This window comes from Giraffa tippelskirchi, chromosome 3 (assembly GCF_054371585.1).
Source record: "Giraffa tippelskirchi isolate mGirTip1 chromosome 3, T2T-mGirTip1v1.2.pri, whole genome shotgun sequence".
NCBI lineage: Eukaryota > Metazoa > Chordata > Mammalia > Artiodactyla > Giraffidae > Giraffa > Giraffa tippelskirchi.
In genome coordinates this window covers 30114725-30128811 of record NC_137277.1, presented here as the reverse complement: position 1 = coordinate 30128811, position 14087 = coordinate 30114725, and the positions used below count along the sequence as shown (strand labels likewise).

General features: G+C 52.1%; 1 protein-coding gene across 3 annotated transcripts in view; it reads left to right on the top strand.

Moving 5' to 3' along the window:
- LRRC75A (leucine rich repeat containing 75A) overlaps nt 1-14087 on the top strand; it is a 61479-nt gene that overhangs the window by 39425 nt on the left and 7967 nt on the right. For all 3 annotated transcript variants that reach the window (XM_081583907.1, XM_081583906.1, XM_081583905.1), the window contains one exon: nt 11127-11255. In XM_081583907.1, coding sequence (XP_081440033.1) covers nt 11127-11255 — 129 coding nt within the window. The remainder of the gene's footprint in view (nt 1-11126; nt 11256-14087) is intronic.

Here is a 14087-nt window from a genome sequence, read left to right as displayed (position 1 = left end):
GTGCAGCGGGACAGGAGGGTGCCCAGGCCACACTGACCTAGGGGCTAACTCAAGCCTGGGCCTGGGGGCTCCTGTCACACCCCAGCAGAGCCTGGGTGGACCCGTGACCGCAGAGAGCGGAGTAGACCTCCTCAGGCCTATTGATCCTCCAGCTGATTTTCTGATTTTCTGAAGAGAAAGCATCCTTTTGTTATTTATTTGTTGCTACTGCTGTTTCTTGGATTTTAATTGAATTACACTTGGCAGCGGTCAGGCGTGTGTTTCCAGAGGCCTGCTTTGTGCAGAGGGTGTCTATTTTAAAGACTTCAAAGTTAAAACACAAACAGCACGCAGCCATGAAGCCGGCCTGCTGCATCCTGGCAGGGAGAGCAGACCTGCGGGCACTTGTCACAGTTGAGGAGGGGCACCTGCCCACCTTCAGACCCTGCAGGGCCAGTGGTCATGGGAGCGCAGGAGTCACCAGCCACCCCTGGGGAGTGAGAACGGGGTCTGTGATGGGACCAGAGCCCGTCCTTGCCCCTCAGCCAGGTGGGCCAGCAGGCAGGGGGCAGTTGTGACTGGGGCCTGCAGCTATCTCCTGGGCTCCAGCTCCTGCCCTGCACCCAGCAGGAGTGGCCTCGCCAGCAAGCAGGCCAACACTGGTGAGTTTCCTTCAAGAAGAGGCCAGGGCAGAGGTTGCTTTTATGACTTCTGCTTTGCTGTTTGGTGTTTCCAAAGTCTGAGTGTGTGGGTGTGGGTGTGGGCGCTCAATGCCTCTTTCCCCGGGGACACAAGGACAAGGATAGCTGCCTGCCAACGGACTTCGGCCTCGTTGTCGTGTCCCTGGGAGGTTTACGGTGTCCTTGGGGCCTTTTTGTGCAGACACCACATGCTCCACACACACACACATTAATATATACACACATACAAACTGCACACACATACACAAACACCCCATTTACACATACACACCCATCCATACACATATACACACGTGTACATATATACATGCCCTACACACATATATGTATACACATATATATACACACAGTGCTTATGGGTGCTTGATTTTCTCAGTTACGTTTCAATATATTGAACTGAAAAACTTAAAGGCTACCATTTCCCTAACATTTTAAGTTTAACCTACAAATGCCATTATTCTGTTTATGAATCTAGTAGATTTCAATGGTCACATTTAAGGGTAGGAGGCTTATAACTTCGTTAACTAAATCTATTTAGATATCTTAGTGATCTTACAAATTTAATATGTCCAGTTTTCCTAAGTTTGTAAATAGCCATCCTAAAAAGCAGGACTTTCCCAAGCTCCTAAGCAGTTCTTAAAATGTAACATATTAAGCTTATAAATAGGGTAGATATGAAGTTCTGTTAAACATTTCAAAACTGTCACGGACTCGGCCAAATCCTCCCTCAGCGGGCTGCTTAAAATTATAAGCCCAACCTCAGTTACTCACTCACCCCTTTCAAACTGGAACTGCAGGTCTCATTTGTTAGGTTCTCTGACTTACCTGATTCTCTGTGTGTGGGCTCTAAGTCCCTTCAGTTGTGTCTTTGCGATCCCATGGACTGTAGCCCGCCAGGCTCCTCTGTCCATGGGGTTCTCCAGGCTAGAATACCGGAGTGGGTTGGCGTGCCCTCCCTGGGGGGAATCTTCCCAACCCAGGGATCAACCCGAGTCTCTTAAATCTCCTGCTTTGGCAGGCAGTTCCTTTGGGAAGCCCACTTGATCCTCTAAAAGGTTACAAATATGTGAGATGCCAGATTTACACATTTCTGAGTGTATCTGAGCTGCTTCACTCCCATCTCTCCTGGTTGATTCAACCCCGTCTGAGTTAAGGACACTGTCAAGGGAGCAGGGGAGCCACAGGCCAAGTGCTACCTCCAAAGGGTGGTCTCCAGGGTGCTCCAGTTTCCTCTTTCTGCAGTCCTCCACCTCCACCTCCCACCCCCAGACTCGTCCTCCTCCAACTCCCCCATCCGGGTGGCTTCTTCTCTGGGTTGGGTTCTGTCTGTTGCTGATCCTCTCATGGTCCTTGCCAATGTTTTCCTCCCTCGAGGCCCCACCTCTTCAGCTTCCTCCTGGATGTCCTCCTGGATGGCACACGCTGCACACCGTTGGCTCCAGGATCTTGCATCCAAGGCCACGCTAACGACGACTCCCAGGGAGCCAGAAGGGAGAGCGAGTCCTTAGGGGCCTCCTTCCCTCCTGGTACAGAAATCCTGCCACCACTCAGCTAACAGATCTCTCTGCTTCTTACATACCTCCAGGGCCTGTGAACTCACCACTTGACTTTTTTAATTGTAGTAAAGCATAGATGACATAAAACTTCCTTTAACCGATGTTGAGGTGTACAGTCAGTGACATTAAGCACATCCACATTGTCGTGCAACCATCCACTTCCAGAACTCTTCTTTTTCCCAAACTACAACTCTGTCCACATTAAACACCAACTCTGCACCGCCTCCCCTAGCCCCTGGCAGCCTCCATCCTACTTCCTGTTTCTATGGATTCAGCTCCTCTAGGGACCTCACATGAGTGGAATAATACAGTCTGAGCCCTTCTGTGATTGGCTTACTTCATTTAGCATAATGTCCTCAAGATTCATTCTGTTAGAGCATGTGTCAGGATGGTTTTTTCCTAATAATTTTATTTATTTATTTATTTTTGGCTATGCTGGGTTTTTGTTGCTGCGCGTGGGCTTGTCTGTAGTTTCGAAGAGCAGGGACTACTCTGTAGTTGCAGTGCTTCAGCTTCTCATTGCAGCTGCTTCTCTTGTTGCAGAGCACGGACTCTGTAGTTACGGCTCCTAGGCTCTGGAGCACAGACTCAGTAGTTGTGGGGCACTGGCTTAGTTGCTCCACAGCATGTGGGATCTTCCCAGACCAGGGATAGAACCCAAGTCTCCCACACTGGTGGGCAGATTCTTTACCACAGAGCCACCAGGGACGCCCACTGATTTCTTTTACCACTTGTTTTTAAATATTCTTTCTCATATTGGGCTCGGAGCCATCTCAGGGAGCATCTCTGACCAGCCCAGTCCCACCTCTGGGAGCAGACAGCAAGGGAGAGTGTGTCGGGGTACACTCATCCAGAGAGGACCCAGGACTGGTGAAAGCAGCAAGGACCTTTCTGCCGGTGATGCTCCCAGGTGCCCGCAGCTGTGCTCCTGGCTGAGGTCAGCAGCGGTCAGAGGAGAAAAGGGCTCCAGCCCACTTGGCCTGACCTTTTGTTTTCACCCAGGTGCATCGTTGAGAAACATGTCACCTCCGTTTCCATTCGTTGTTTCCCAGGACTGTTAATTTGGTGAGTTGTTATTGTCTAGTTGGCATCTGACTCTTTGCAACCCCATGGGCTGTAGCCCACCAGGCTCCTCTGTCCATGGGATTATCCCCAGAAGAATACTGGAGTAGGTTGCCATTTCCTACTCCAAGGTATCTTCCTGACCCAGGGATCAAATCCATGTCTCCCTGAATTGGCAGGTGGATTCTTTACCACTGAGCCATCAGGGAAACCCTTTGGTGACTTAGAACAACAGAAACTCACTCTCTCACAGTTCTGGGGACCAGAAGTCTCAAGTCAAGCCCAGTCTCCCTTGAGGCTGATGGTTGTGGCTGCATCACTTCAGTCTCCGCCTCCATCTTCCTGTCCCCTTCTCCTCGGTATCTGTCTCTTATCAGATACCTGTTGTTGGGTTCAGGGCCCACCTGGATAAGCCAGGATGATCTCTTCTTGAGAACTTTAAGGTAATCAATCTACAAAGACCCTTTTTCCAAATGAGACATCATTCACACGTTCCAGGGACTAAAAGTGTGGACTTGTCTTTCAGGGGCTACCATTTAACTGGTGCATCCATTTCGGTTTCTCACACTTCGTGTGTGCTTGGCCCCAGGCGTCTCCTCCATCCCTATTGGCATTTTAAGACTCTGCGCACTTTCCTTTTGTGTTGTTCTCATGGCAGGAATACTGGAGTGGTTTGCCATTCCTCCTCCAATACTTTGGCCACTGATGTGAAAAGCCGACTCACTGGAAAAGACCCTGATGCTGGGAAGGATTGAGGACAGGAGGAGAAGGGGGTGACAGAGGACGAGACGGTTGGATGGCATCACCAACCCAATGGACATGAATTCGAGCAAACTCCGGGAGATAGTGAAGGACAGGGAAGCCTGGCGTGCTGCAGTCCACCGGGTCGCTAAGTGTCAGACACGACTGAGCGACTGAACAACAACAGCCACCTTCCTTGGAGGCCGTTGTCTTCATGCAGCGAGCAGCTGCCTAGTGTCTGCACGGGGGTCCCTGCCCTTGGAGATCCTCTAGCTTCTTCCCCTGGCGGGCCCCCAACAGTTCCAGTCCCTCCCCTGGGAATCCTCGAGGCAGCTAGAATGTCAAGGGGGAGGGGACACGGAGCTGGCCACCCAGCCGAGGCCAGTACCCGGTCTGTGTCCTTGCCCAGAGGAGCGACCTCTGATGCGCTGGAACCAGGAGGAGACCGGCAGCCTGCTGGCTCCCTGATTGCCCTCTGGACTAATTACTCTCCTCTGGAGGACCTGTTTGCTCACAGCCTCATTACCCACCCCGAGCACGAGAGCAGGAGCACGCAGGCTCCGGTGGCTCTAGCGCCAGCTGTCCACCTTTGCTGGTTAATATGCGGACCCAGCTGCCCGCTCCCTCCCTAGACTCTGTTATTGCAGAAGCCGCAGCTTCATGCCTGGAAGAGAGAGACAGACACAAGCTGGCTTCCTGCAGGGCCTCCCTCCTGGGAACGGGCTTGAAACCTGGAACTTAAAAGGGAAGGGGGTGGTTGTGGTTTAAAATAGCGTGTGCGTGGCAGCCTCCTGTGTGGCTTCCCCCAGCTTTCCCCTAAAATACCTGAGGAGACACGCCAAAAAAAGATGAAAATTCCTGAAAACAGAGACAGGTGGGCAGCCTGGGAGGATCTCCCTCTTGCTCTGTTGAGACAGATGGAGCCACCCGGCTCCCCCAGGAAGCTGAGGCCTCCTGGGGAAAGGGGACCCCTTCTCCCCAATCTGAGTAAGTCAGGTGGCCACCCTTCCCCTTGAGAGCGACGGTTCGGGGGTCGACACAGAATTGCTGGAGTCCTCCCCTGCCTGCACCTTCCCCGTGCTTCTCGGTGTGTATTCAGAGAAAGCAGCCCTCAGAGGCCACCTCCACCAGGCAGGCAGAAGAGGGAAACCCGAGAGCTGTGGCCACTGGAAGTCCACTGTGGCCCCTGGGCTCAGCCAGGGACAGGGAGGTCCTGGGATACTGACCACATAGTGGCTTTCCACGGACCTCATTTTTGAAGTATGGGAGACCCAGTCCATGGGGATGGGCAAAGACACCCCTCCCCAAGGTCAGAGTTGCTTTAGCTCAGTGTCCCGAATGTGGCCTCCCGCCAAGCTGGCCGCCTTACAAACCAAAACCTGAGAGGTGGACTCGGCTCTTCCCCCAGGAAGGCGGCCGTGGGACAAGGTCAGAAGTTCAGCATGTGGGTGTGGTTCTCACCGCAACGAACAGTTACCCCACACAGGTTGGGTGTCCTACAGTTCAATTCAGTTCTGACACTTGCCCAGCGAGAGTGTCTGACCCCACAGATAAGGGCTCGGTCCCACAGGACAGCCCCCACTGCAGACTCTAGTCACAGGTCCAGGTGGTCAACCGCACTTCTGACCGACCCGCTCTCGGCTGTAGGTTCCCACGACCCTCTCCTCGGGTCAGATGAATTCACTTCAGTGGTTCACACAGCTCAGGAAAACATTCTACTCACTAGTTTAACATACTGGGATGTAACTCAGGAGCTGCTCGATGGGAGAGAGGCACAGACCCAGGTGTGGGGAGGGACAGGACCTTCCATGCCACACTGGTGTCCACAGACCCAGAAGCTCTCTGGACCCTGCACTGTGGAGATTTTCCAGAGGCTTCATCACGTCGGCGTGACTGATGACCTCACTGGCCACTGGTGACCGACTCTCTTCATCCCCTGTACCCTCCCTGGAGGTCAGGGACTGGACTGAAATTTCCAACCTCTAGTGACAAGAGCTTCCCTTGTGGCTCAGATGGTAAAAGCATCTGCTTGCAATGTGGGAGACCCAGCTTCGATCCCTGGGTGGGGAAGATCCCCTGGAGAAGAAAATGGCAACCCACTCCAGTACTCTTGCCTGGAAAATTCCATGGATGGAGGAGCCTTGTAGGCTACAGTCCATGGGGTCGCAAAGAGTCGGACACGACTGAGCGACTTCACTTTCACTAATGACAAGGTTAGTTCCCCTGGCTACCAGCCCTATTCCCAGATGACCAAGGGACTTTCCAAAAGTCACCTCATTAACAAAAAACATTTAAAAATGTCATCTTATAACAAAAGGCACCTTTGTCTCTCATCATTTAGGAAATTCTGAGGGTTTAGGAGCTCCGTGCCAGAAAGTCCAAGTATGTATTTCTCATTGTAAATCACAGCATCACACTAGACTTGATAGGTGGGGGGATCTCACTAGATCGTCCCTCCTTCAAGGGTGAACAAGTGGGGAAAAAACCGTGTGCGTCAGGGAAATTGGAGACTGGACCCTGACTCCGAAATGATCTATGGCAGGTTCCGGAGGAAATGAACTTTGTGAGAAAAGCACAGAATGTTACGAAAAGAGGCCAAGCTGAGATGGAAAGAAAACAACAGGGCAAGATGAAAAGGGAGATTAACAAGGAAAATAAGAATTGCAAGGATTCAGAATGCTAGCCAGCACACAGTCCTAACTAGGGGCAGTGGGAATGGGGTTGACGCTGCAGGACACGAGGTCAGTGACCGAGGCAAACCTGGGCCCTCCGGGGGAGTGTGCTGCGGGTGGAATACGGGAAGAGAGAAAGTCAAGAGATACTCAGAGCACAGCTTTCCTGATGAGGAGACAGGCTCTGAAAAGTCCATCTTTGTAGATGGGAAGACCCCAACATGGAAGGAAAATTTAAAGAAAATAACCACAGCTAGATCTTACATGGTGGGAAAAATTGTAATAACCAGATGGGACAGGCAGGAAAAATAATTGCCACATAAACATGCTCCCTTCTTCTGCTCCCTCCTTTCCCAGGAAGGTGTCTGTGTTTGCCCCCCTGCGTCTTAGGACCTTTTTTAAAAAGTTGTTGTCGTTGCTGTTTAGTCACCCAATCGTGCCCGACTCTTTGCGACCCCTTGAGCTTAGCCTGCCAGGTTCCTCTGTCCATGGGATTCCCCAGGCAAGAATACTGGAGTGGGTTGCCGTTTCCTTCTCCAGAGGATCTTCCTGACCCAGGGATCAAACTGGAGTCTCCTGCGCTGGCAGGCAGATTCTTTACCGCTGAGCCACCAGGGAAGCCCATTAAAAAAAAAAAAAAAAAAAGAATTGTTGCAAAATGCATATCACATAAAATTTACCATCTTAACCATTTTTATGCTTCAGTATCATTACGCTCATTCACATCCTTGTGCAACCATCGCACTGTCGTTTCTAGAACTCTTTTCATCTTGCAAACTGAAACTCAGTCCCCTGAAACAGCAACTCCCCCGAAGCCCCTAGCCTTCACCATTCTACTCTGCGTCTATGAATTTGACTGCTTCATATGTGCGGAACCATCCTTTTGTGACTGAATTCTTTTAGCATAAAGTCCTCAAGGATCAGCCACAGTGTAGCATATGTCATATTTTGTTCCTTTGTATGTCTGAATAACATTCCATCGCAGACATAGCCCACATTTTTATGCATGTACCTATGGAAGTTGATGGACGCTTGGATTGTTTCCACCCTTTGACCATGGTGAATCGTACTGTCTCCTAGGATACCCCCTGCTTCCATCCCTGCAGTTCTCCAAGTGTTTTTGGTATTAAGAGCCCTCTTTATACTTTCTATCTCTTTTTTAAATTGAGCTATAACTGACATATAACAATTTTAAGGCACATACTGTATTGATCTAATACATTCATACTGCAGTATGGTTACCATTGTAGCATTAGCCAACACCCTTGTTTTTGCCACATAAATAACATTTCTTCTAGTGTTGGTAACAGTTAAGGTCTTATCTCTTAGCGAGCTTGATGTTTATAATACTTCTGTTGTCTTTCATGGCTGACTTGTGTGCATTTCTTTAACAGTGTACTGTGGACTTATTTATCTTCTTGTTGCAAGTACGAACCTTCAACACCGTCTCCCATTCCCCCCCACCCCCCAGCCCCAATGCACTGTGTTTTTCAGAGTTCAGTTCTTTTTAGAGTCCACATTTAAGTGCAATCATACAGTATTTGTCCTTGCCTTATCTCACTGAGCATGATGTTCTCAAGGTCCTTCCACATTGTTGCAAATGGCAGGATTTCCTTCTTTCTTGTGGATGAATAGTATTCCATTGTATATATATAGACCACATCTGCTGTATCCAGTCATCCACTGATGGGCATTTAGGTTGTTTCTGACTTGGCTGTTGTGAGTAACTCCTCGGTGAACATGGGCATGCAGACATCTCCTTGGTAGTATCTTTTCATCTCCTTTAGATATACACCCAGAAGTGTGATTGCTGGGTTGTATGGTAGTTCTGTTTTTAATGTTGTTTATTGATTTATTTTTGGCCACACCATGTGGCTTACAGGATCTTAGTTCCCTGACCAGCGATTGAACCTGAGCCCATGCGAGTGAAAGCACTGAGTCCTAACCAGTGGATTCCCGGGGAATTCTCTACTTTTAATTTCTTGAGTAATCTTTACACTCGTTAAATTATGGAGGGCCTTAAAGAGGTTTTTTGTGTATGGGTCATATCTAATAAAGGCTGTCTACCTAGAAGAAATCAAAATAAACATTTTAAGTATTTATTTATTCACTCATTTAAAATTAATAAGCTCGGGACTTCCCTGGTGGTCCAGTGGTTGGGACTTCTCCTTCCAGTGCAGGGGGTGTGGGTTCCATCTCCTCTGATCGGGGCGCTGGGATCCCACGTGCCTCATGGCCAGGAAACCAAAACCCAAAACAGAAGAAATATTGTAATAAATTCAGTAAAGACTTTAAAAATGGTCCACATTAAAAAAAAAAATCTTCAAAAAAAAGACTTTGATGTTTCTAAGCCCAGAGGACATTCTTTTAAAAAAAATAAATAAAAATAAAGTTAATAAGCTTGCATGTGAAAGAAGTAAATTTTTGTGAAAATATATTTTCTAAAAGAAAAAATACAGTGAAGAGAGCCACATTGTTGCATGGTTTTGTGAATCTCTTTCGTGTGTGGCTGGCTTGGAAGACAGCTGAATCCTCATACCTGCTGCTCTGTGTCTGGTCTCTTGCAGTAGGCTGTTTTGGTTGAAGTCGACAGAGAAAATGTACATCATGCCAATTTGGAAAAGAGGACCTCACAAAACCCCTGAAAGGGTCTTGAGGGTTGCCCCTCATGCTTTGAGAAACGCTGTGTGAATCTCTGCTCGCTTTTTGGAAAGCCATACCCCTCACCTTTCCCACTGGAGTGAATCCCCAAACCTGGTTTTTCAAGCTCAGGTGGAGGCCCCACTTCTTCGAGATGGCACATGCTGGCCATTGGCACGCTTGGTCCCAGGCCAGAGACACTCTCTGTGCCCAGCGGCCCACAGTGGTGACTCCGGGGTACCTGCTGATGTGCCCAGGTTTCCTGATGAGGAACCTCACATGCACAGGTCCTAGAGATGGCACCATTTAGACCCATAATGAGGAAGCGAGGATTCTCCTCACTGCCTGGTATTTGCAAAGCAGACCAGCCCCTCCCAGGCCAAAGCTATGCCCAGGGCAGCCTGGAGGAGCCGCATGTGGATGTGATTCTTCCACTCCCCAACCCCCCACCCCCACATGCAGCCAGAGCAGAGTGTCAAGGTTCCTGGTGGGCAGGGTCAGTAGGACTGTCAGTGCGGTCATGACACATTTGTCTCCAGCACACTGGCTTGGTGGGGGACATGGAGAGGACACCAGGAATGCCGGACGTGGCCCAAGGTCCTCAGGATGTGTGAGGTGCTCTGAAGTACACAAGCACCAATGGACCTAGGTGGGGTTGAAAGTGTAGTGTTAGTCGCTCAGTCATGTTGGAATCTTTGCGACCCATGGACTGTAGCCCACCAGGCTCCTTTGTCTATGGAGTTCTCCAGGCAAGAATACTGGAGTCGGCGGCTATTTCCTCCTCCAGGAGGTGGGGTCGAAGTAAAGAAATAAAGCAATAAAAGTGCAGCAGCCTCTCTCCGGCCCCGTCTGGCTTTTCCCTGTTGCAGCTTCTCATAACACGGTGCCCTGGGACCTCGGGAGCCCCACCCCAGCTGGAATTCACAGGGCGGGGTGGCTGTGACTCACTTAGCCAGAGCGCGTGATCGGGGCCACGTCTGCCTTCCTGGGGAGACCCCCTCCCCACCCCCTTCCTTCCTTCCACCCTCAGCCCCCTCCCCAGCGACAGTTTCATGACTCCAGATAAGAGCTGCCCGGAGAGACGGAGCCACTGTCAGCAGGCTGGGAGGGGTCCAGACTGACAGCCAGGACAGGGACGTCGTGGCCCTGGAGGCAGGGGGCCTCTGGGAAATGACAGCTTACATCCTCCCACACCTGCCCCGGCGTCCTGGGATAGCAGGTCGGGTTTTCTTGGTCCTTCCAGGATGGGATGACTTCTACTGGCCTGGAGAGGATAGGGGTAGGAAGATAGGGCAGGGATGGTAGGAACCCAAGAAACCCAAGCAGCCATCCAGTCCAGGTTTTTCAGACTTTGGCAACAGAACTGCCTTTAAAAAATAAAAATAAAAAAACTGAAGGACAGCGAGCAGAGTGGCTCTGCTGAGAGCTGAGCCCAAAGACTTGCTGACCCTCAGCGTCCCTCTTGTCTTATCAGCCCCAAGACCCTTGGAACACGGGTTGGGTAACTGCTAAGCATGGTCCATCTGTCCATTTCACAGATGGGGAAACAGACCCCAAGAGGGAAGTGGTCTCTCATGCACATATGGACAGTCTAAATTCCAATTCCTGCCTTCACAGCCTTTCCTGCCACACAGAGTGAAAAGTCGCTCAGTGGTGTCTCTTTGCAACCCCAGGGACTGAAGCCCGCCTCCACGGGCCGCCCCGGCTGTGCTAGGTGGGGCTCCAGGGCAGGGCGGGGGGCCTTGCTGACCTCTGGCCATCCTCCCCTCTTGCAGGACCTGGGCATGGAGTCGACCTCGCTGGACGACGTCCTGTACCGCTACGCCAGCTTCAGGAACCTGGTGGACCCCATCACGCATGACCTCATCATCAGCCTGGCGCGCTACATCCACTGCCCCAAGCCGGTAGGACAGCCATGGTCTGAGCCAGCCAGGTCTGGGGTGTGAGGCGGGTGCCTTCCTGGGCAGAACAGCCCGGTGCCCGGGGTGGGAGGCTGGTCAATGCTGCCCAGGCCCCTCGTGCAGGCACCTGAGGCCCAGCGTCCATGGTAGAGGCTACACGCCTGCACCCTCAGTGCTGGCTTTGTTCGGCCCACAAGGTGCATCAAATCTGGATTCGTTGCCAATGTTTAAAAGTATTTCACACAATCCCCATATTGGCTGCCCTTGGAAAATGGGGAAACTCTTCATGGCCTGGAGGCCTGGAACTGAGTAGCCACCCCTGTTGTGTGGGGCCAGGGCCGCCATGTACAGTTGTGTAAGTTGCATCCTGCACAAAGACACGTGCACAGAAGGGGTGGGGTGGGAGGAGACAGCTCAGTCCAAGCCCTCTCTCTGCCTACCAGCCATGGGCACAGGGGCAGGGCCATGTCCACCGAGAGGTGAGCTCTGTCTAGTTTGCACAAAGGTGCTGTGTGAGGGTAGCCACGGGCCTCCCTGCCGTTCAGTTCACCACACTCCCCACTACATCCACTGGTCTTCCTCTCTGGACCGAGTGTCATTTTACACCCACCGGCTTCACTCACGTCCACTTCCTGCCTGGCTCCGCGGCTCTCCAGGCTCTGTGGGCGCGGCCCAGCCCCTCGGGGTGGGAGATCCGTTCCCCTTCCGCTGGCTCCACAGTCCAGGCCGGGACCCGGGCAGGGAGGGGACGGCCACAGCAGTCCTAGTTCTCTAGTGTGTCGGGGCCATGTCCAAGGCCCTCCTCCTCAGGCTGCTGGAAGAGCCTCCAGCTGGACTCTGGGCTCCGCTCCTGCCTCCGTGCCCTCTCTGCCCTTCGTGTACAGAGGTAAACTGTGTCACCAGGTACCTCCTGAAAAGCCTTCTGTGTGGGGCGGTGGTTTAAGGAACTCACAGACCCCTCCTCTGGCCTGGCCTGAATCTCCGCTCCCATCGCTCCCACTCCGCTCTAGGCCCCAGGCTCCTCTCTTCCTGTGGCATCCAGATTCTCTGAAACCTTCGGGACTCTGCTGCCTCCTGCCCCAGCTCTCCTCCTCCTTTCAGACTCAGCCTAAGCATTGCCTTTCAGAGGCCTTCTTTGCCCAGCCTCCCTTCAGTAGGTCTCTGATCAGCCTCTACCTCACGCCCCGTTTATTTTCTCATTCCACTCACTCGTCTCTGAAATTATCTTGCTTACGCGTTTGTTGGCTTAGTGTCTGCTCTGCCCACTAGAATATAAACTCTGGAGGGGCAAGAGAGGGTGTCTGCCTGTTCACAGTCATCCTGCTCCTAGCACAAGTAGGTGACACATTCCACTGTGCATTAGAGGCTGAGATGGTTGGATGGCATCATCAACTCGATGGACATGAGTTTGAGCAAGCTCTGGGAGATGGTGAAGGACTGGGAAGCCTGGCGTGCTGCACTCCATGGGGTCGCAAAGAGGTGGACTTGACTTAGCGACTGAATAGCAACAATAAGGGACATTTCCAGGGTTGTGGGCAGGAAGAAGGGAATGGAACGGGGCTGCTGAGACACCGGAGACCAGCAGCAGGAAGTCGTTACGGAGGAAGGGCTGTGGGCAGAGCTGTATTGCTGGAGCCGGGAGAACACCTCTCCCAAAACCACCCTGTATCTTCTTTTTTGCTCTTCCTTTCTTTTCTTTTTTATACTTTATTGTGTTTTCTGTTGCTGCATAACAAATCACCCTAAAACGTGGTGGCTTAAAACAACGGACTTGGCTCGTTTTACCATCTCTGTAGGCGGGGGATTCAGGAACAGTGGCAGCTCGGGGTCTAGCTGGGGGCTCGGGACACTGGCTGAGGCTGCAAGTATCTGGAGGCTGGAAGGGGACTGACAGGATGGCGCACCCCCCATGGCTAATGGCAGGAGGCCTCAGCTTTCTGCCCGCGGCCCGTCCACTGCTTGAGCTTCCTCACATCAGGGCAGCCGGCTTATCCCAGAGCGGGTGATGCCCGAGAGCAAGGGAGAAGCACAATGTCTTCTGAGCCAGCCTCAGATGTCACATGCTGTCACTGCCATAGTGGATCGCCTGATCAGCCCTGATGCAGGTGGAAGGAGGCTGTACACGACCAGGAGTCCGGCATCCGTGGGCCATCTTGGAGGCTGACTGAAGCAGGGCAGGAACAAGAAGAGTTAATCCCAGGCCTTTCTCTCCTGCCCTCTGACTTCCCTCCCATTAGCTGATCACAGTGGCAGTCAGGAGCAAGAGGGCCGGTGATGCATTCTGTCCGTAAGAGCTCAGCCTGTCCAGCACAGAGAACAGAGAGTGGATGTGGGGAGAAGTAGACGGAAAGCCCAGCACAGTCTCAGTGTCTGGAGCAGCACACAGTAGGCAGGGCAGCCGTGTTTGATGAATGAATGAGGAAGCCTTGGGTGCAGTGTTGGAAGGCTCTGCTTGTTACAGCCCTGGGGTCGGGAGTGAAGACAGTAGATGGCATCGGAAGGGGCCTGACCCCGCCTGGAGGGGCCTGCAGGTCTGCCATGGGCCTCTCCCCTGACAGGTCAGTGAACCCCTCAAGCAGGGTCTTCTCCGGGGCCTCCAGTCAGCAGCACTGGGCAGGTGCCCAGTCACCCCAACTTGTGCCACACCCCTCCCCCTCCTTCCTTTTCCACGGGTGGGAGGAAAACCTATAGAGCAGATTCCGCAACCTGCCTTGGCACCTCTGCTGTGGGTTAAGACTCTGTTGCAAGTAACAGAAGCCCATGCGGGCTGCCTCAAGCCAGGAAGAGGGCTTATCCTTCCCATACTGAGGGGGCTCGTGGGGCCCAGCGGCAGCC